Source organism: Bombus impatiens, unplaced genomic scaffold, assembly GCF_000188095.3.
Source record: "Bombus impatiens unplaced genomic scaffold, BIMP_2.2 scf_0582, whole genome shotgun sequence".
NCBI classification, from domain to species: Eukaryota; Metazoa; Arthropoda; class Insecta; order Hymenoptera; family Apidae; genus Bombus; species Bombus impatiens.
In genome coordinates this window covers 1,268,686-1,290,062 of record NT_177001.1, presented here as the reverse complement: position 1 = coordinate 1,290,062, position 21,377 = coordinate 1,268,686, and the positions used below count along the sequence as shown (strand labels likewise).

Genomic DNA, 21,377 nt, shown 5'->3' with positions numbered 1-21,377 from the left:
AAAAAAAAAAAAAAAAAAAAGGAAAGACGATGGCAAAGGAACGAAATAAAGGAAGATACTAAAAACAGATAGAAAGTGTGGCCTCTCTCTGCGCCTGTTTTTTTTTCGCCTAACGAGATCCATCGGTAAAATTTCGTCCGACAGAAATTACGATATAACTTTTCGTCCAACTTCTTTCTCTTCTCTTTCCTTTGTTCCTCTTTTTCATCTTTCATTCGGTTTTTTCTTTATCTGTGCCCAATATAGGTGATCAACTACGATAGTCCTAGGGGAGGCGTATCGGTGATCACCGAGAAGGGAGAAGTTACAACGTCGTATCTTTTGGTGCAGCGTGCCCAGCGTGCAGATAGCGGCCAGTATACCTGCCATCCCAGTAACGCTAATACAAAGACAATCCTCGTGCACGTACTTAATGGTATGTACATACATTTACAGAAGAAGTTGGAAGTTCCGCGGTTTTTCGGGTTCTTCGTTAAAGTTGCTAGTTTCTCTCTACTTTTCGGTTTTGTGGTGCTTTAAAGAAATGATATTTCACGTGGAATTCTTGGCTTTGCGACTGTGTCTAGAAGAAAATGCAATTTGATTTATAATTAAAAAGTAGAAAGGGAGGATACTGAGGAACGTCGCAAAATAGCTTTGTTGAGAAAATTAAGTTTTAATATCTTAGGCCACTAGAGGGGCAGCGATATTCAAAGACTTTGATTGTATTGTTTGTCAAATGAAATTTATACCCCACTACAGAATTAGCATTTCTTGTTTTTAACCAGTTCACCGAATCTTTAACGCTATCTTATGGAAACATTTTGAACATTATAGTCATTGTGAAATGTAGTCATTAGAAATGTATTATGAAATGGAAAATCACTAAAAACGAACATTCCTCTTTTTCCCCTCTTACTTTTCCATTCAGAAGGGAAGAAATTAATCAACCATCCGGCTTAATTGCTTTCCATGCTTAATAAACGAATAATTCAAAAGTAATAATTATTTTAACGCGCATGTTTAATGGCTTGGAAAAAGTTTGGAATCTGTACCGTTCAAGTTTTGTTTTCCTTTGACATTGAAATAGCTTGAATTTTGATTCTACGTTCAAAAAAGAGATATCGACGGTATATTTGCAGTTCAGTGGCTTGCTTAATCTATTTGCAACGGATGACATACTGGTACGTGTCGGAGCTTTATTAATATTTTAAGGACAATAAATAACGTACCGGTATTCATAAATTCTAGTTGTTTGCTTATATTTCTATCAGTTATTATGGCAGCGTCAATTATAAGAAGAATGAATATTCATTGGGTTCATGTTGGGACTTAAAACAGGCAAAGGCTGTAAATAAAGTAACTGGTAAACATTCGTTTTTATAGATTATGTTATTTTCTTTTACAAAAATTACTTCACCAAAGATCATCTGAAAATCGATGTATACTGTATACGGATAACAATATTCCTTTTTATACAATATGTTACAGCAATAAAAATTCATCCTTCCATTTGAACTTTCCAGGAGTTTCTTTTTTAACTCGTAAGAAAAATGATCCTTTATTGAAAACATCTTTTTGGATGATTCTGTGATGACGATATAACGTATGTACTATAAATTATAAAGCCAATTTTACCAGATGCAAATATATTTATCTCTTAGTTACTTAGTTATTTATAACTTAGTTACTTAGTTACAAAACTACAGTGTTCTGTATACAGGCATTAATCATAATATTTATCTCTTTGATACTTCTTTTCCTCGTAACTTCTTTTCCTGTATACATTTTTGTGTCATTAAAAAAGTTATAAAATTTCAGAGTTTTGTTTTGGATGGCTCATCCTATGTGGTAGTTATTGTGTTAATCAAGCGTTTAGAGGCGAAAGTTTTACACGAGATTGATACTGTTGTGATTTAGTTAAGCTAAAATTAGAGGGATAATTAGTATAAAGAAGAGAGAAGAAATGAATGGCTTGACGTTTGACGGTAATTAACTAGCTGAATTATAGTAATTGTCTGTATTCTTCGGAAAGTGGCTTTTGATGTTTCAGTTGTTGCTCATTTGTTACGCATGAATGTACATTGTACATAGGTTTCTGTTCTTTGTAGGTACACGATGAACGAAATACGTTGTATATTTATTCGAAACAATCGGAGAATTACGTTTTGTGGAAACTGTAAAATGGCCGAGGTACCTGAAACCAACACAATTAACGTTTTAATTGTATAATGTGTCGAAACTTTTAGAACCATGAAGTTTCCAGTATAAAATGGCTCTCCACAAGTTGAAATTGAAATTGCAAATGTTCTAGATATCAAGTATCTGAAATTCATTATAAATTAACATTTAATTTGTATAATATGCAGAAACGTTTAAAACATTTCATATATCCGGTGAGATCACAAAGCTGTTTAAATGGATGCTTCTCTAATTGAAACTTAATTAAAGTAAATGCGAGATCGGAAATAATTTTATGATTGTGATTTCACAAATTTCTTACGTTTGCTTTTATGAACAGCTTATTAATGTATAAGCTCTTCGTATCTGATTGATTTATTATCAGAACCCTGCTGTATATAATTGAACGTAACATTATTAGTTAATTCTCCAAGTCCCAAGTTACAAATTACGAATGATAATTAATTGTTTTGCAGAACAGTAACAAGCTTGGTAATACAACAGACAGAGTTCCGCGAAACAATTTTATAAAGTACAAGCCACGTAAAAAACTTTTTAACAGAAACTTATAATCTTAGAAGTTGTCACTGGCCAATTAACTGTATATTATTAGTTCATTAATTATCCTGCAAGAAGATTATTTTATATGCTTGACTAAGTATAATAACTCATTTATTAACTATCTTCATATTATCAGTGAGGTTGCGTGATGCAACATTCACGACGATTAGTACATGCGAATACAGTTAAGGATTTGAAATCAATAAGGATTGCACGTACTTATGTGCTACACTAATGGCAACCATTTGCTGGAAGCAAGGTGCTATTCCAGGTTAAGCATCGATCGGTTAAAAAGTTACGGGGAAGAAGCGAAGTACAATGCATTTTTCACAGAATTTTTAATTAATTCCTACTTCTTCAATTTCTACGAGAATGTTTGAATCAAGCGCTTTATCCAAAGCTACATTTACACCAAAATCTAATCCTTGGTCAAGAACCTAGACGTAATGGACGACGTCCATCTTGTGGTCAATCAAAGGTCACCAACGGTCATTTTCTCAAAACCATTCCCGCCATCTACCTAACCACCGTGAACGCTCCTGAAGACTTCTGCTCGTCCGACTAATTCCGTGAACAGCGTCCAACTCAAATCACTTTGTGCAAAATAATCTATTACTCGGCTGGCTTCCCTTCGGCAATACTTTCACACGGCACAATCCTCCATGATGAAATTGGAACTTTGAAAAAGTTTCCACATTTGGTGCAGCATTTCTTACAGCGTTCTTTACGGGAGGATCCAATCTTCCAACGAAGCAGGAATTTTAACAAAAAAAAAAAAGAAGAAAAAGAAACGCAGAAATATGCATAAAGAAATTACAAGAATAGAAAGAATTGAAGAAGAGTAATAAATAAAAAAGGTAGTAGCAGTAGTGTGCAATTGGGTTGGCAACTAAGTGATTGCAAATTTTGCCATTAGGTGGTATGGACAAAATCCGCAATCACTTAGTTGCCAATCTAATAGATAATGCTGAATTGCAGAACAGAATTTCAACAATAAAAAGTACGATGAAACGAGAAATAAAAATGGCAGAATAAAGACACCATGGAAAGAACATTCAAGAAAAATTCTAGCAGTTAAAGGTATATACATCAGTAATAAAAGCAATACATACATATTGGGGACTGAATGAAAACTGGGGTTATGTTTGCCACGCAACATGATTGCTGTACAAGTTTTGGTTTCTTATCGTTTTAGGATTCAGTCAATTTGTTCGTGGAAACACCTCGTCGTGTAAACTTTGCCACTTGTCGATTTTACGATCGTGTCATATCGTAAAAACTACTATGATATGATCGAAACTTTTCAAACAATACATATATTGCGATCAGAGTACACATGTATGATATTTGACGCTTGAAGAAAAGGTGAATTTTGCTGAACAAATAATTCTGCGAGCCATTTGAAGTTGAGCACGAGGATAGAAAATGAAATTCGAGTATTACGAATTAACCTTCAACTTACCTAATACAGTGAAACTTGGGGGATATTTCATATCTCAAGAAACGAAGAAAATTTCTCCAAGTATGGCTGGCCCCTTAATTGAGCCGTCTAGGACGAGAGAGGGTCAAGTCAAAAGAGTCGGAAAATCGAGTTAGCTCGACGCTGCTGTTCCACTGAAATTGAATAGCAAGCTTTAAGTATGAATTTCACAAGATGAGATGAAATTGATTTACTTGCCATTCTAGACTGCTTGATCATTTTGAGTCGTATGACCAAGAATAGAAGGGACAATTGAAGGTGAAGAGACACAGCAGCAGGTTCTTAAACCTGCCATTGAAAAACAGAGGTTCTTTTTGCTCATTCCTTCTCTTCCCCTTCATTTTTCATGATGAGGAGAAACAAGTATAAAAATGAGCTATACTTTCGGACAATGCAATTTCGCCCCGAAGACTTTCCTCCTATGACCATAAAAACAACGGAGTTATTTAGATGCTTCCACTTTATATAATATAATATAATGTCGAGGAGACGCTACTAAGTTTACCATCTAAAACGTCCCTCCTTACCTCCTCGCCTTTTCATTAACCCACAATGTACGATGATTTGAAAATCTTCTAGAAACGTAACATTTGTTTTGCAAAGTGATGGAATACACAGTACAATTGAACGCAGGATTGTACTACATGCGAAGATAAATTAAAAATATATGAAAAATTGTCAGATACACGCTGACTTGTCTGATTTTTTAGAAACACATAATCAAATAGGTTACTCTACATGCAAAAATAGGTGGGAAGGTTTTCAAGAAAATAGAATTTGAAAATTTTATAAGTACGCGTCAACTTGACCGATTTCTTATTAAATGAAAGTGGACGATGGTAAAATGGGTATTTTACATGCGAAAATGTAGAATAAAATTGTTTCATTTAAAGCCAGCATTTTGCAAAAAATCGCATTTGAAATTTCCTGGGGTACATTAATTAGTCAAATCCGATTCTCATGAAAATGAACAAATTTTATCACTACATTTTTTAATATATTGTTGAATGTAAAACAACCTTTTACCATATCTCGTATAATAATGTGATATTTTATTAATTATTACAATTACCTAGAAGTTTACGTATTGTAGTTATTTGGCGAATTAAAATGCAGAATAATATACATACAGAAGAATTTTGGCAGTTTTTAAAATGTATTATTCAAAATGTGTTATTAATGTATATTATATCCATTTTTATGTTTTCACTAACTCTTCTACATTTGCATAAATTAGTTCAAAATTAATGAAATTAAAACTGTTTTAATTAGAGACTCTCCTAAATCTAATGTTAGTCACATGCAATCTTTTTTGACCGTGTTGAATGTTACCTGTTATATTGCGTTCATCTTCGTCTTACCATAAAAGGGATAAGAAATATAAATCGCCATCCTGAATCACCCTATCTGTTGGAAGATTTTATCTGAGCTGCCCGATAGATTGCAGCTCTTGCCCCCCGTGTGATTGCTTGAATACACTCGACACAGTTTTACATCGTAATTGATAACTCGCCTGGATATTCGATTTTTCTGTATGTTCAGTTTCTCGATTTCTCGTTCTAGCTACTAACCACGACCCATCAATTTACTATATGAAGACTACAAAACACGATACACGATAAATCAAATTCCTTGTCTTTTTAAGGAGAAGCAGTTTTAAAATTTAGTACGTCACTAATTAATCTTATACCACAAAAATTGTCTTTTTATTTGAATTTACAGTTAAAAATTTGTTTTTTCATATTCTTTAAAATATTACTTATCTTAATAATTGTGCTGTGGCTTTTATAAAACTGTACCAATTTATCAACTATTTTTTAAAAATTTACATCTATCGACCCACCATTGTGGCGGGTAAAAGAAAGAGTAAAATTGTTACCTACGCCATGAATTTTAGTAACATTGTACTAATTGTTTACCATATTGATAATAGCTATCTGTTCTGTGGTGTATATAATATTTATTAATTGCTCGTATTTAAATAGAAATCCATTTTGTAAAAATATGGTGCCTTTTTACATTAGTCATTTTATAAACTTTCTTTTCAGTAGGGTCTTTCAGGTTTTGCGCGACTCTTGTATATTTTAAATATGTAAAAAATTCTATAAGAAGTTACTAAAATACTTCTAGGTATGTAGTTTAAAGTTACAACAGTTAAAACAGTTAAAAATCTTTCCTATTTGTGATTATTTTGCAAAATGAAAATCAATATTTTGCCTAGATCATGGAAGATATTGAGTGCGCCATTTAATGGTTAAAATCCTCCTGTTTAATTATAAAGCAAGAAAAGAAGAAAATTAGCGAAAACGTGCTTATCTATACGTATTTTTCCCCGTAATTTTCATACATAATTATACGTATCTTCGAAAATATGGCTTTCAATGGTAGAGGCGATCTTTGCCAATATTTGCAGGATATTTCGAGACAGTAAAGATCGGATTACCAAACACACCAGCCGACAGTAGCGACACGACGAAAGCAAAGGGAAAAATTTTTAGCTAAAAACGAAGGAACAGTGAAAGAGATATTTCCATTAACACGACTTTCCATTAACTGGTCCGTTAATGAATTCTCGTTAAAAACTACTCCGTTGTCGTAATCGCGTTTCTGTTGCAAAACTCTGAACTCTCCCTCTCCTCTTCCTCTCCCTTTAAAACAGAAAAAGAGGAAAAGGATGGCGTGTGGCGGAGGAAGAGCGGCAGAGATGGTGGAAGGAAAAAGAGAAAAAGAAACGGTGCAGTATTTCATAACACGGTATACTATATAGGAGAAGGTTCGTCGTTTCTCACTGGGCTTTGACCACGTTTACAAAACGAATGAATCCGATCGTTCTCGCCAGAAGATAACGGTCTTAGCAAAAAGCATTCGGTTGAGTGAGAAGAGTAATTAAAGAGATTTCTCAGAGTGCACGGGGCGCGTCGAGCTGAGCTCAGCTATTGTTGTAGTCACCACCACCCCTTTTCCTAGCAAAACCATACTGCCGTAGAGATAGCCTTCAGGAACTGGAATTCCGGATTAGGGAGTCGGGCAGGATATGTCTGACAGAGAAAGATAAACGTCTATCGACGACCAGCCCACGCCGGTTTATCATAAAATCGATATACAGACCATTGTCTATAGTCTCTAGCAAAGATTTTGCTCGTTCAAGACAAGACTGGCAAGACCATCTCTCTAAGTATCGTATTAGTAATGCTCTCCCCTACCTTCCTCCTCACTTCCTGTCTTACTTTTACAATCTTGTCACGTGGCTTTTTGTCACGTAAATGTCGCATACATCATACATGGCTCTCCATATAGATCGTTTTCTAACCTAATCTCCGGGAGCTTCGAAGTTCTCCTTCGGGAGAGAATCCATTTGTATATGACACCCTATAAATTTTTCTATCATTTATCGTTATTTATCATGTTTCATTTTGTACTTCTTTTTCATTTACAGACATTCTATTTGAAATACAAGGTGTTCCAATATTGATGGTATAAACAAAATAGAGGAGATTCTACATGAAAAGAGCAAATCGAAAATATAGAATAAATTTGTTTCACGGTGAGGTTTCGTTTTCGAGAAAATCAAATTTGGAAATTTGCCTAACAAATGTGAATTTGGTTAATTACCAACTGAGCACGAGCTGGGTACAATCAGCAAAAAAATTTCCTCGTTTGTAACATTAATACTGGGACACCTTATATTATTTACATAACCTCTTTTATCTTCTAATTTTCCAATTTTCTTATTTAATAATTTTTCTTATATTTCATTATCATTTTATTCCTTTAATTCATCATTCCTCAGACCTTAACGACGCACAAGAACATTGATGAGAAATATGTACAGTGAGGAAATACCCCGTGATAGAATGCAGACTGGCTTCCTTAAGCAAGCGACTCCTCGTCACAGACTATAATAGCTATTGTGCCGCGTTAATGCGTCTACACTCGGAGAAATCAGAGAAACACTCGATGTTAGAGTCACAGGATACAGAAGAGGCCATCGTATGGTGGTAAAAATGTCTATCTAAACAGAAAAAGCTTTCAAGGTATGAAGATCACTCCCCTTGCAAAGGGATGATATGCTTTTTTTTTAAAGGTGTGGTTGGAAGATTCTTCAGACAAGCACAAGGATCCATGGGTGTGGAAGAAGACTGTTGAAGACCGTTAAAAATTCCGGCAACAATATACATACTGATGGCGGGAATTATCCATATGCAGGGTGTTAGAAAGGGAAAAACTCGAGTTTTCTTTCAAAGGGTACTTTCCTTTTCGATAATCTCGTGAATATTCAGGAGCAAATTACAATCTTTCGTGCTTTCACGGTTAACACGTAATCGCTGTAGTAAAATCCATTTTAGGATTATCGAGTTTTGATTAAAATTTTGTAACGCACATTTCCCTATTTTCGTCTAGTGGGTGTACCAACAAAGAGAGAAACGTAAGAAGGAAGCAGAATCGACCGACCGAACCGAATTTTGAATTCGAGTCTCCTGATTACTACAGGCGCTTTCATCTTGCAGAATCTTATATTCAAGATGGCCGTTATGTCCGTAGAAAATACAAAGTAGAAGGAAAAATCTAAATGTACAAATATCTGAATTCAGGAAATTTTCTGTAAACTTTAGAGGAGAATTATCGTATTACTTAAAATTATCAGGATTGTAACGCAAATTAGTATCTTATCTAACCTAATCCTCAAGTATTCATAATTTCAAATATCTTCAAATAAATACAATATATATCATTTCTCCTAAGATTAAATATAATATAACATATTTACTAAAAGGTTATAAACCTAAAACCGAAACTGAACAAACGCCAAATTATCTCATCTTCAAAAGTTATTAAAATCCAATTTGAAGAGAAATTCACAGAAAATACAAAAATTTAATTTTTGAATTTAAAAGAATATAACGTCATCACAGTGAAAGAATTTCTAGTACTCTTTGTAACATTTGTTTGATGGAATTAACATTGCAAATATTTACTAGAGCATCCTCTATGTGTGTATGTGCGCGCGCGTGGCACACACACACATAGCGTGGCGTAGAGGAGAAACAATTCCAATAAGACGACGGATGGTAGAACGGAATTCAATTTGAATTTTAATCATTGTTCGACAGGGGAACATCCAGCAGCGATGCAACACGGTGGCCAACTGAGGCTGGCAAATCTGCCATTCGTAATGATCTCAACGACTCTGCTGGCCTTCCTGAATCATCGTTATTGAACCCAGCTACCGTCGTGGGATCACGAAATACTCATTTCAGATATTCATCGGTAAATCTCTCTCCTCCCTCTAACGGCTCGTCGTGGAAACATTTAAAGGAGAGACTGTCACGGTGTTACGCTGGAAATTTGATTTTTGCATGAATACGTGCTGAGCAGCTGCGCTTTTGAATCAAATCTTCGAGTCGAGTTGTTCGTAATTTAATCGGGAAGTACGAGCGAACAGGGAATTCCTGATTGCAACAACGTAATATCTAAAGGAAATTTTCATCAAAGTGGAATACATTTATTTCTGTTAATATTATTTGTAAATATTTATTTCTGTGTTCTGCTGTGATATATTCATTGTAAAATTATAGTACTTCTTTTATCATGCAGTAGCTACAAAATGTATTTGCACATACCTGTATTTTTTAATGAAACATTCCTTTATTAAATTCTAATTAGCCTCATTTTCATAGTATCAAATTCTTGTAGTCATACTATAGTACTATTAAATGATATGAAGTTTAATATAATTGAATCTAATAGATTAATATGTAAATTTTATAATAGATACAAAGCTGTACAAAATTGAACAAGTGGTAGCTCTTTTTGATAGCTTTATTTGTTTGATCTTTTAAATTTTTTCTAATTCTTAATTTTTTGTTTTTAATGTAAATAACATAATGTAATGTAAAAAACATAATTAACTAGAGTACCTTTAAAAACAGTAATAAAGAAAATATCAAAATAATTTTTAGTTAATTAATCTGATTTGTAGTAAGAGATTTAAGAGCAATAAAGCTTTATTTAGACATTTACGTTGATGAATTTTCGAAGAAATAATTTACGAGCACGTACTTCGGATAACGTCCCACCCTCATTTATAATAACGTAGACAGTGAAGAAGGAAGTCCCTAAACGGCGGAACTTAACCCGGACAGGGTTGGTCTAACGAAATCTCTTGAAAACTTTGTAACATTAAATACCCTCTAAACCATTAACCTGTTGGCTTCAGAGATTATTCATATTTAAAGCGCCATTACGAGCGAACGAAAGTTCATTAAAAGGTGATATTCATACTTTGTCACCTATTCTTGTAAGATCCCTCTATGAACCGTTCACATAAACAATTAAGTAATCTAGCTTAAAAGATATTATTGTTATATATTAAGTCTTGTATAACTGACTTTAATAGACAAAGACAAATATCATATTTTATTAATGTAATTTTCTATCATTTTTAGATTAAATTAATACGTCACTAGTAGTCGCTTTCTGAAAATTGGAGAACTTCTGGCCACGCAGAAAAATGGCTGCTACGAGAAGGAAGTGACAACCATCTTGAAAGTATACGAACCACGTTAAAAAGATATCGATGAGAAATGGAAACCGTAAAGTGATATTATTGGATCAAGAACACGAGGAGAAAGATCTGTGAAGGAAGAATAGAAAAAGGTGAAGGTGGAATCGGACCATATTGCGGCACAACGGATGCTGAATGTATTATAAGAAAAGTAGTCTGTTGTAACGAAATAATATAAGACTTAATCTATTATAGGGTGTTTCAGAATTGAATAATAAAATGATGCTTTTTTATTTTATAAATGAACGTTACGAAAGAAGTTGATAAAATAAGTTATAAGATAAACTTATAAAATATGAGAGGAAACTTTTTTTAGAACGACCACCATTTTAGGTAATGGAAGTTAGATCAAGTTTCAATTGATTTAGATCACTATATCCATATCTGAAATTTGACGTGAAAGAATATTGATTTAAAATATGGATACTATAATTTATGTACAGTCTTTCCTCTTTTTTATCTCAATTTCGCTTTCATTTGAAAAGATACTATAGTATATGTATTTGGACCATTAATAACTATTAGTAATAAAATAAATTTCTATTCCTTCAATATAATTTTTCAATCTTGAGACATCCTATATTTAAAAAAGTAAGATAAAAAATGAATAAAAAGTAAATTGTCGATGGTAATAATAGTTCGTTGAAGACGAACCGTTTACTGCTGAACAAACTACGATTTTATTTGCTGTGTTACAGTTATGAGACAATACATTGTACTTGCCAAAGGAAATGTAAGAATTACTGTTGAAATGCAATTAAGATTTTTAACCGTTTCGTCATAAACGATTTATTATACAGAGTGGGTTAAATATAAAGTTGTAAGTTGATTTTTCATAAATCACTAAACATATTGACTTCATATTTTTAATTAAATATATCAAATAGGCTAATCACTTACAATAATTTGTAATTTGTTTTAAATGACTAAGGAATTTAAAAAAATATTTCAAATACATATTATACAGTTTGGTAAGAGTTATTATAAATAAAGAATCTAATATCTAACTCCATCTAAAATAAATGAGAAAGTATCACTCTATATTCTTGGATATTGTCCTACAAAAATTTATTTACAATGATTTTCCATATGTGTTATTTAATTTTTAAAAAATGTCAATATGTACAATGATTTCTGAGAAAATAACTTGTAACGCTTTATTTGTCTCACTGTATATATGGAATATAGACTATGTTACAATTTCTAAAGCACGAGAAAATACTGGAGAAAATTTGTTTGTTCTGTGAGATGACAAAACGGGAGAGGAGGAATCGTGAAAATCGTTTTTGACCGTGTAAATTGAGAGTCCGGATTAGAGACACGAAATAAATCTGGATTATCTTCGAATTCGATTCGATTCAATTCGTTTCGATCAGAGAAGAAAATAAGCGTTTCACGCTAGAAAAGACAGTGATAACAAACTGACAATGATGTTTGTTACGAAACAAAAAAACAGCGCAATCATTTTTTTCGTTTTGTTTATTGTATTTTATTATTTTGTTGATAATTACACGAATGTCTGAATAAAAAAATAAATAAGCGGTTTTTCGATGAAGATTCAAAACAAACATCAGACTATGTTCATATTAGAATCACTGTAAAAGGTTAGTCGTGGCTAACAAGAGTATACTTAGGAAATTGTCGCTATGTATATCGAAAACCGAAATTCAATCGAAAATATTGATCGGTTTGAAAATTAATATGCTAAAATATAATAGTAGAGATCGCTTGAATTTAAATTAATATTTTTTGGAATAAACTAATAAACAATTGTATCGATTGTAGAAAGTCTCCTATGGGAACCGAACGGGATTTCTAATAAGAATATAGTTCTGATTTAGGTGGTTGAATCGTGATATTAGCGGCAAACCATAATCCGTTATCGCAGTATAGAAACCGTTAAACTCAAAACGTAAAACTGAAAAAAGATAACCGACTAGGAACGACGGATACTATTAATCTAATAAAAAAATCATACACCTATTCAGTTTTCAGTTTCACGTTGTCTGTCCTGCAAATACTCTCGATAAATGTTACACACGATCCATATTTTTTGGGCATCCGAGCTCAGGGTATACTTCCACACCGTTTTCGGTGACGTAGAAAAATTACAATTTATAATGTGTTCATTGTGTATTAACGCATCTCGTCGTTGGTGTATACACACATATACATACAAAAAGAAAAAACAGCATCGTAATAGTGAACAAAAGTAAGAAATCAGTTGTTAGGATCGTAAGTTCGTTGAGTCACGAGGGTCAAGTTGTACTTAAGGAACTCTCCGTTATGAAGTAACTAAATACTTTTCATCTATCGACCTATGAAGCCAGAAATGGCACAATATCGATAAAAAAAGGAGAAAAAGAATTGGATGCGTGGACCCAAAATTAAAATCGTTCTAATTGGACCAGAATAACGACTGTTAATATTTTATTTAGTTATAAGTTTTCAATAAACGTCGGTTACGTACGTACATTGTTAAAATAAAGTTTTTTCTCATAACCATCATGTGCGTGTATTTGAATGAGCGTGAATGACATTATGAAAATGATAAACGAACGAATGATATATTATGTGCAAAAGAAATATTTCAGTAATCAGATTAAGGGAAAATCGATTCTATAACGGTTACACATGTTCAAAGATTAATTGCAAAAGTAGTTTAAGCGCGTTACACGCGAAAATTTAAACGCAGTTTCTGTTATAGCTGTAAATGGTTTCTGTTGAACCCGCAATATACTATGATTCATTTATGTACTTATCTTCTCTGATATCACTCTGACTAACTTTCCCAGATTGAAATAAAAAATTGTCAATCCCAAAATAGGACAGGTAATTTATAATATTAATAATAAAATTTTATCATATGTAACGTATATTTCCATCCCAATGTTCATGTCATATTAATTGTCTTTTATTCTCTTCGTTTTTCTCAAATTATACAGTTTTTAGAGGATCAGCATCATTTTTTGATACTTGTACATACACAGACTTGTTCAACAGTTTATTTAAAATAGGCGCAAATGTTTTTAGAAAGCCACGTTCGGAATCAGAATGATTTGTTAGAATCACATTAATTCCTTTGTGCGTTGCGTCAAGAACGTCATGGTGCAACATTTCCCCTGTAAGATATAGATCTGCAGATACGTCTTTTAAAACGGATACTCCAGCCCCAGCACAAAGTGCGACAGTTTTAATCGAACCATCTGAAAGATAAAATGGAATTGCAGTATATCAAATTTATAAATTAATTAGGAAATGAACAAAAAATTGATACCTTTTAAATGTGTGCGAGCTAATCTAACGTATTTCAAACCAGTATGTTCTTTCACTAATTGCACAGCTTCTTCGATAGAAATTTCATTTTTTAAAGTGCACATTCTTCCATAGCCATTGTTATTTGTTCCATTTGGTTGAATTGGTATGCTACTTTCAAGCACTTAAACATATAAAATACATTCAAGTACAAGGTAATTATAGAATATTTAAAAAATATTATACTTTAAATTTATACCCTTTTCAAATGCTGACGCCAACCAATCATTTACTCCTCCTCTTATTGAATCAAAACTAGTATGTGGAGAGTACACAGCTATTCTATTTTCTAAACATTTTGCAATAATCTTCCCCTAAAAATTCTCATTTAAATGATAATTTATATAAAATCTCAATTTAGTGTAAAAAAGCAGTAATGTTTTCACTACCTTCCATGAACAAGTTGTTATAGACTTTATGGGGGCAAATATTAAAGGATGATAAGTAATAATCATGTCTGTTTTCGAGTCTAAAGCTTCTTGCATCACAATTTCAGTCAGGTCATTTGTTAGAAGAATGTGTGAAATCAGTTTGGTTTCCGTAGGTTCAACAAGTAAGCCTACGTTATCCCAGGAACCTGCGAGTGATAGATCTGCAAACTGCTTCAAAGTACCTACAACTTGATTTAAAGGCACCCCAGTAACATTCGATTTTATGTCACTCATTGTACAGAATGTATTATATTTGAGCGTTATATCAGAGATTAGAACTTCATAGGTTTTCCACAGCCCACTAAAATGCCTTGACATTCTCAATAACAGAAACATTCCCTAAAACAGAAACAGAAGCAAATCACAATCAGATTATCACAAAATATAGTAAGGATATTTAGTTAACAATAAAGGAAGGAATAAATAATGAATAAAATAAATAAATAATTCATTATTATTTATTACGAACAGATAACATTACATAAAGCAACAATTATTCGTTATAAAACCAAATTTTCACTAAACCATCATCGCTTGCTGATGCAAGTTGTCCAGGAACAGTAGGATGCCACTGCACACAATTTACATCTTGGATATGAGCAGTGTCCATAGAACAAACCATAGTGAAACTTGGCTGATGAGGATCAGAGTCACTATCCTCTTTAAATATTCTAATAATGTCATCACCACACGCAGTCACTAACAAGCCAGTTGTTTTGCACCAATCAATGTCATAAATTGTCCTTGTATGATAACCAGTTATAGTACACACACATTTCCAAACTGATTCATTGTTGTGTGTAACAATTCCTGGTTCATTATCAGGTTTGTACTCTTGCCATATTTTCACTGTTTGATCATCACTACAGGTTGCAATTCGATTGCCCTCCTTGTTCCATGCAAGACTCCAAACTGTTGATGTATGGGATGATAATATATCTATGCACGACCAGTCATTATCCCCTGCATCTTCTTTGAATATCCTTACCGTATTGTCATAACTAGCAGATGCGACAACTTCTTCATTAGGATGCCACCTTATCTAGAATGATTTAAACATATATTTATGGTATTTACATAATGCATTTTGATAATATAATAATAATATACATTTATATTTAACATAAAATAGTAATAAATTAATAACATAAAATAATTACGTACCTTCTTCACATCTTGAGTATGAGCATTAATAACAGCAGCACATTCATATTCATCATCATTTATCTCCCATATCCAAACAGATTTATCACGACTACAAGTAGCTAACAAATGACCACTACAAGACCAACTAACACTCTTCACTTCGTTCTCATGTCCTTCTAATGTTGCATTACATTCAAACTGACCCGACTTATTGTCCCACACAGCAGTGGTTGAATCAAAACTAGCAGAAGCTATGTAATTTCCACAAGGGGACCATGCTATCTCCCTAATAGTTCTAGTGTGACCTTCTGTAAGGATGGTTTTCACAACCCATTTTGAATCTTGTTGTCCCCATATTATAATTGTTTTGTCTTCACCGCAAGATGCAAGACAAGTACCATTTGGATGCCAGCAAACACTCCACACCCTTCCCCTATGACCAGTCAAGGTTTGTTTTAATTCCAATGTTCCCATCTCTACCTGCAACAATAAATGCTTTCTTTTTTAACTTAGTTCAACCGAGCATGTATATTCGTAAATAATATTACAAAATATTACTGTCTGGGGAATATGGGTGAGAAATGTTTGCGCATCGTATTTAAATAGACAAATTTTTTAGTTTTTATAAGTGTTAAGTATATAAAAATGTTGAAGAATAAAACAATTATTCAAGTTTTTAAAAGAAGTTTCTTCTAGATGAAGATTTGAGAATTATATTAAAGGTTTGAGAAATTATGCGAGTGAAAAAAGAATGTTCAATACAATACGATGTATTATGTTCGAATACTTACGATGTACGTTTTGACGGTTTGTTAATTTTGCAGTATAAAAGCAAAAAATATCACCAAACACTATCGCTGGCATTAAATTATGATGTAGAATATGTACACAACACGATTAGATAAACTTGAATGATCGTAGCACACAGTAATGGAAATATTACGTGTGCCATGTAACCATGAATCGCCATAAATCATTGGCTGATAAGATGATGAATTATTTTATATACTACTGATATATATTTAAATCAAATTATTTATAAAAACACTTAAGATTAAAATCTTTATTTGCCACTTATCGAATAAACAGAGTAGTATTATTTATCAGCCAAGAATTGAATAATTGCGTATAGAACAAACGTTTTGGCGGGAAAATATAAAATTATACTTTACAATGTACTCGCTCTTTATTATTTATATTATTATGAAGAATAGAAATATTATAATAAATGAATGAATACTACAATTTTCAATAGTGCAAATCCATGTATTCATTTACTAAATCTCATATTTTGTTCATTCTTATAAACAGAAAGTGATTAAATTACAACTAATTACAAATAAATCTAGTGATTATCTTTATTATTTATATTATTATGAAGAATAGAAATATTATAATAAATGAATGAATACTACAATTTTCAATAGTGCAAATCCATGTATTCATTTACTAAATCTCATATTTTGTTCATTCTTATAAACAGAAAGTGATTAAATTACAACTAATTACAAATAAATCTAGTGACTATCAGTCCGATGCTGTATTATACGATGTAGATGCCGATAACGTATCTAATTCTGGTAAAGGTAACATTCTGGTGCAAGAATCAGGAGTCCTAAAAATTTGAAAAAAAGATGAATCAAGCTCAGAAACTATATTCTCTCTTCTATTCTTTATAGAAATCTGAATAACTTACACATCCTTTAAGAGATGCAGTACATGTTTGTGTTCAATTCCTTCAAGCCATAGGTTTAACAGTTCCTCTCGTTTACACCTTAATAATTGTTTGCAAGCATTCAAATTTTCTTTAACTGCATGAATCTTTTCTCGAGATACTGTTACCTTCTCTGATAAAGCACTGAATATCTACAGTAAGAAATAATGAAAATGTTATTAACAACATATATGTATAATCATTATTATTAAATTATATATTAAATTATATTTACTTGCATAACTTCTGTAAGGTCCTGATCATGTAATGATACCAATTCGTCAAGCCTCTGATCACTCTTCTTGTATTCTTTTTCAAGCTTGGCTTTTTCTATCTCTCGTTGTTCGTTAGTTTCACTTGCTGACAAAGCTCGAATTACAGAGATCAATAAACCACTCTGCAAAAGATGTACGATTATAAGTTAAACAACTATTAAGTAAAAAATGAAAGAAAGCTGATGTTTTTACCGTTTCTTTGGTTGGTTTAATACCTCTCGGAGGTTTAGTGGGAGGCATTGAATTCATATTTTGTTATTTTTTTACTAACAAGGATGAAAGATGTAATGTCAAATCTTCTAATTAAATCTTCTTCTATCATAGAACTGAAATTTATAACAAATTTAAACACTATATAGGTTATGTTATTTTACACTGCGTTATGTAAATTTACAATACTTTAAATATCATTTTTGCTAAGATGTTTACCAAGGTTACGTATAACAAAATTAAAAAATTAATTATTACGCATTATATTATACAGTAAGAATTGAAGTTTTGAGAGTGACAGTAGGTCACATGATGGCTGACAAACCATTTCTGACAACACACAGATATATACTCACACATTTTTAAGTCATATTTGGATTATATATATATAGGTATCAATAAAACAATTCGTTTTAATAATGATAGTTAGACTGCGGATTTTTAAGCATTTATAATAAATTTAAGAGTGTAAAAATCCATAGATTGCATATAGTACACAAAAATATATAAAATATTGAAGGCAGAGTACTTCCTATAATTTTTAGTAGATGAAACAAATTTCTGTGTAATGAATGTAAAAATGAAAATTACATAAAAATCAGCAGCCTGATGATAACAATTCTCTTTATTACATAACTTAACATACAAATTAAGATATCCAACATACATTTTACATTTACTATGTAATACAATACAAATTTTTGTGCTATCGCATATCTCTCTAAATATCTTAAAAAATAGAACATAATTGATTTTTGATTATCAAATATAAAGATGAACAAATATAGTCAATATTAAAAATGTTTTGATATCATTTTCTAAAAAGTACATATAATATATATAATATCAATATTGAATTATATAGATTACTACTTTGATAAATACGTAATATGTAGATTACAAAATATTAGTGAAACGTTAGGAAACAAATATTATAAAATTGTGATGTTTTAATTTGAACAGTGAAATTTTCTGTGTGAATGTTCTTATATATTTTATATAAATTTTGAGTCAAAAATAAAATATGTATATACACGTTTGTAGTGAGAAAAGGCTATTGTCTTTCGACTTTAGTCGGCTTCGCTAGTTGCAAATTTTTGACTTACATTATTTAGTAAAAGTATCACAGAATTTATCGTATAATTATATAGCATGGTACTTTCAAGTGATTTATTGTATTTTATAATTGGTTTCCGTTATTTTCTTATTGCAAACATAAAAATAAAAAAAAAGATTGTGCTACAGCGTTTTAAACAAAATATCAATGTAAAGATGTTTAATGTAAACTTAATTTGTAAGTCTGCTTGTACAAAGCTTCAAAACTCAATATATTTTTTGGTATCAAACATAAAATTTACAACAAAATTTATCGACCTTTTCAATTTTAACATGTTGAAACGCACCAATTAAAGCATAAACATTTTATTTTATTCACACCAGACAAATTATTAAAATACTATTGTTGCAAATTTACACAACACAGTAAGAACCAAGTACAACAGAGAAAACAAGAAATGTAACAAATTAGATAATACCAATGTAATACCAAAATTTATAGATTATCAAGGAATGTATACTGTAAATAAAGGTTAAATTATTTAGAAATGGTTATTTAAAATACATAACTATTGTTTCAACATGATAAAATATGTATAGAAATATAAAGCTTCGCGTTAAATTTACATTTGTGGTAATTGATCAATAGGAGTTGCGAATCTGAAATCTTCTGGAAATAGTTTTCCTGCATGAGGATACATTAGCTTATAAGACTGTCTGATTGTGACATCGGCTACACCAGCAATGTCACCAATTTCTTTTTGTGATCGTTTATCTTCTGATGCCTGAATAATCAAAGAATGTGTAAAAGTTATAAGAATATAACATAAAAGAATATTTCTCTTGATCCCAATAAATACATACTTGTGAAGCCATATAGATTGCAGCTGCTGCCACCGAAATCGGCGATCTTCCAGGTACTATATCAATCTCCACTGCTTTTCTCGCAATATGTGTGGCAGCCCTTTGTACCATATTAGGAAGTCCAAGATTAGAACAAAACCTAGACATAAAATCTCCTGTCGTGATGAGATCAACACTAGTTTCAAGCGCTTTCAATATCAATTTGAAACATCTTCCTATTTCCTTTTTGCTGATCTTGCTAACTGCACAAATTTCTTTGAAAGTACGTGGTACACCTTCCTGTCTGCAGGCAATGTATAAACAAGCTGAAGCAATAGCATCATTTGCACGACCTTTCAAGTTTTTACCATCATGTACTTGTTTAAATAAATTATTTGCTCTATCGACAATAGTCTTAGGCAAATTAATACGATCAGCCATTCCATTAATTTCACGAAATGCATTAATCAATGCTCTGTCAGAACTGCTCATCTGAAATGACATAATTTATTAATTAACAAGGAAACTCATAGTAGAATAATAAAATGATACTTACTGTACGCCTGTTTTGATATTTTGAAGCACCAAAAGCATCAAACGATGCAGCACCAGTTCCAGGGCCAATCATGGTGGATAGATCTGAACCATTAAGGAGTGGATTTTCTGGGCCACCAACACGTGACGGATCGACTCCAGCTTTTTCATTGCTGAATGTTCTCCATTCTGAACCAACATCTATTACCCTATTTGAAAAAAAAGAGTAAGAGAAAAGGAAAATAAGCTCAATTTCAATTTATATATATATCATTCTCAAATTGCATAGATATATTTACCTATCTCCTACAACTAGTCCACATTCTGAGCAAATTTGATCTCCAGCTCTGTAATCTTCGATAAGAGAAGCATCTGGATGTGCATAACAACAAACTTTGTTTGTTTCATGTCTGCAAAAAAAAACTAAGAAAATGTGTACCACATATTAATGTATACACGCGCTTACATGCAAATATATCAATTAGTATTATGCTAATAAAGATTAGTTATCATGTTAATAATACGTCAGCAATTTAATGTTCATTTACAGTTGCTTATGTTAAAAAAAGGTTTTAAAAAATAAATGTATTTCATTTTCATTTGATATATACTTATGTACAATTGCTAATAAACAATTGAAGGTTAAGATACTTATTTAAAAAAGAAACTAAAATGAAAATATAAAGTTGATAGAATGATCTATTATCAAAAACACGTCAAGAATAAACAAACGATGTTTCTGTCAGATCACATAACCATAGTCTATAACATTATGTTATTTCTAAAGTGACTAAGTTTGATCGTAAATAATAATAATCAAAACAAAATTCTGTAATAATTGCTACCGATATCAATCGTAAAGACAAAATTTTCTCAAAATTTACCTTGACGAACTTGCCATATTTTGGATTCGTGTTTTTCCACTATGCCGCCTAAGTTAATGCAGATACTTAATGCACCTGCGGTATTCATACATGCGTATCAAGCTATATGAATTAGATATGAAGCTCAGTATTCAATACAAACTATTGTAGCAATTAATTATATTAAATCAATTATATCTGGGATTGATGACATAAATATATTA

At 31.8% G+C, this 21,377-nt stretch overlaps 4 protein-coding genes and 1 long non-coding RNA gene across 12 annotated transcripts in view; 2 read left to right on the top strand and 3 right to left on the bottom strand.

Moving 5' to 3' along the window:
* The window catches only part of LOC100743230 (lachesin), a 61,199-nt gene extending 49,580 nt beyond the window's left edge, over window positions 1-11,619 (top strand). Inside the window, exons 5-8 of one of the 5 annotated variants that reach the window (XR_004462216.1) lie at window positions 247-415; window positions 7,992-8,199; window positions 8,286-8,446; window positions 9,313-9,798. Coding sequence is in view for 2 of the 5 variants with exons in the window: in XM_012388939.3 (XP_012244362.1) it covers window positions 247-415; window positions 9,313-9,419 (276 nt within the window). In the remaining 3 variants the exon portion in view is untranslated. Of the gene's footprint in view, window positions 1-246; window positions 416-7,991; window positions 8,200-8,285; window positions 8,447-8,602; window positions 8,754-9,312; window positions 9,799-10,647 lie in introns of those variants that run through there. The other 4 variants (XR_004462217.1, XR_004462215.1, XM_012388940.3 and 1 more) reach the window with 4 other exon arrangements.
* Window positions 422-1,631, top strand: LOC117152008. Its single transcript, XR_004462220.1, has 2 exons — window positions 422-1,163; window positions 1,254-1,631. It is a non-coding gene; the product is annotated as an uncharacterized LOC117152008 (long non-coding RNA).
* A 1,999-nt stretch (window positions 11,620-13,618) lies between the features above and the next one.
* LOC100743112 (probable cytosolic iron-sulfur protein assembly protein Ciao1) lies at window positions 13,619-16,667 on the bottom strand. 3 transcript variants are annotated; one of them, XM_012388926.3, is made up of 5 exons: window positions 16,450-16,667; window positions 14,471-14,840; window positions 14,281-14,395; window positions 14,044-14,205; window positions 13,619-13,972 (listed from the first exon to the last, which is right to left on the bottom strand). In XM_012388926.3, the coding sequence occupies exons 2-5, from the start codon at window positions 14,828-14,830 to the stop codon at window positions 13,704-13,706; spliced, it is 906 nt and encodes a 301-aa protein (XP_012244349.1). In that variant the 5' UTR covers window positions 14,831-14,840; window positions 16,450-16,667; the 3' UTR covers window positions 13,619-13,703. The 3 variants fall into 3 exon arrangements, with proteins under 3 accessions (XP_012244349.1, XP_012244348.1, XP_003491662.1); XM_012388925.3 differs by lacking the exons at window positions 13,619-13,972; window positions 14,044-14,205; window positions 14,281-14,395; window positions 14,471-14,840 and adding exons at window positions 14,953-15,554; window positions 15,677-15,966 and having other exon boundaries at window positions 16,450-16,658; XM_003491614.4 differs by lacking the exons at window positions 13,619-13,972; window positions 14,044-14,205; window positions 14,281-14,395; window positions 14,471-14,840 and adding exons at window positions 14,953-15,554; window positions 15,677-16,138 and having other exon boundaries at window positions 16,450-16,655.
* A 236-nt stretch (window positions 16,668-16,903) lies between these two features.
* Window positions 16,904-18,207, bottom strand: LOC100742990 (exocyst complex component 4). Its single transcript, XM_033322292.1, has 5 exons — window positions 18,047-18,207; window positions 17,840-17,973; window positions 17,608-17,769; window positions 17,355-17,524; window positions 16,904-17,273 (listed from the first exon to the last, which is right to left on the bottom strand). Exons 2-5 carry the CDS (start codon window positions 17,894-17,896, stop codon window positions 17,186-17,188), a joined length of 477 nt encoding a protein of 158 aa, XP_033178183.1. The 5' UTR covers window positions 17,897-17,973; window positions 18,047-18,207; the 3' UTR covers window positions 16,904-17,185.
* Window positions 18,208-18,830: 623 nt separating this feature from the next.
* On the bottom strand, window positions 18,831-21,315 carry LOC100742875 (transcription initiation factor IIB). 2 transcript variants are annotated; one of them, XM_033322291.1, is made up of 5 exons: window positions 21,175-21,315; window positions 20,590-20,700; window positions 20,313-20,499; window positions 19,778-20,248; window positions 18,831-19,698 (listed from the first exon to the last, which is right to left on the bottom strand). In XM_033322291.1, exons 1-5 carry the CDS (start codon window positions 21,189-21,191, stop codon window positions 19,537-19,539), a joined length of 948 nt encoding a protein of 315 aa, XP_033178182.1. In that variant the 5' UTR covers window positions 21,192-21,315; the 3' UTR covers window positions 18,831-19,536. The 2 variants fall into 2 exon arrangements, with proteins under 2 accessions (XP_033178182.1, XP_033178180.1); XM_033322289.1 differs by having other exon boundaries at window positions 18,927-19,698; window positions 20,590-20,713; window positions 21,175-21,277.
* Between the last annotated feature and the right edge of the window lie 62 nt (window positions 21,316-21,377).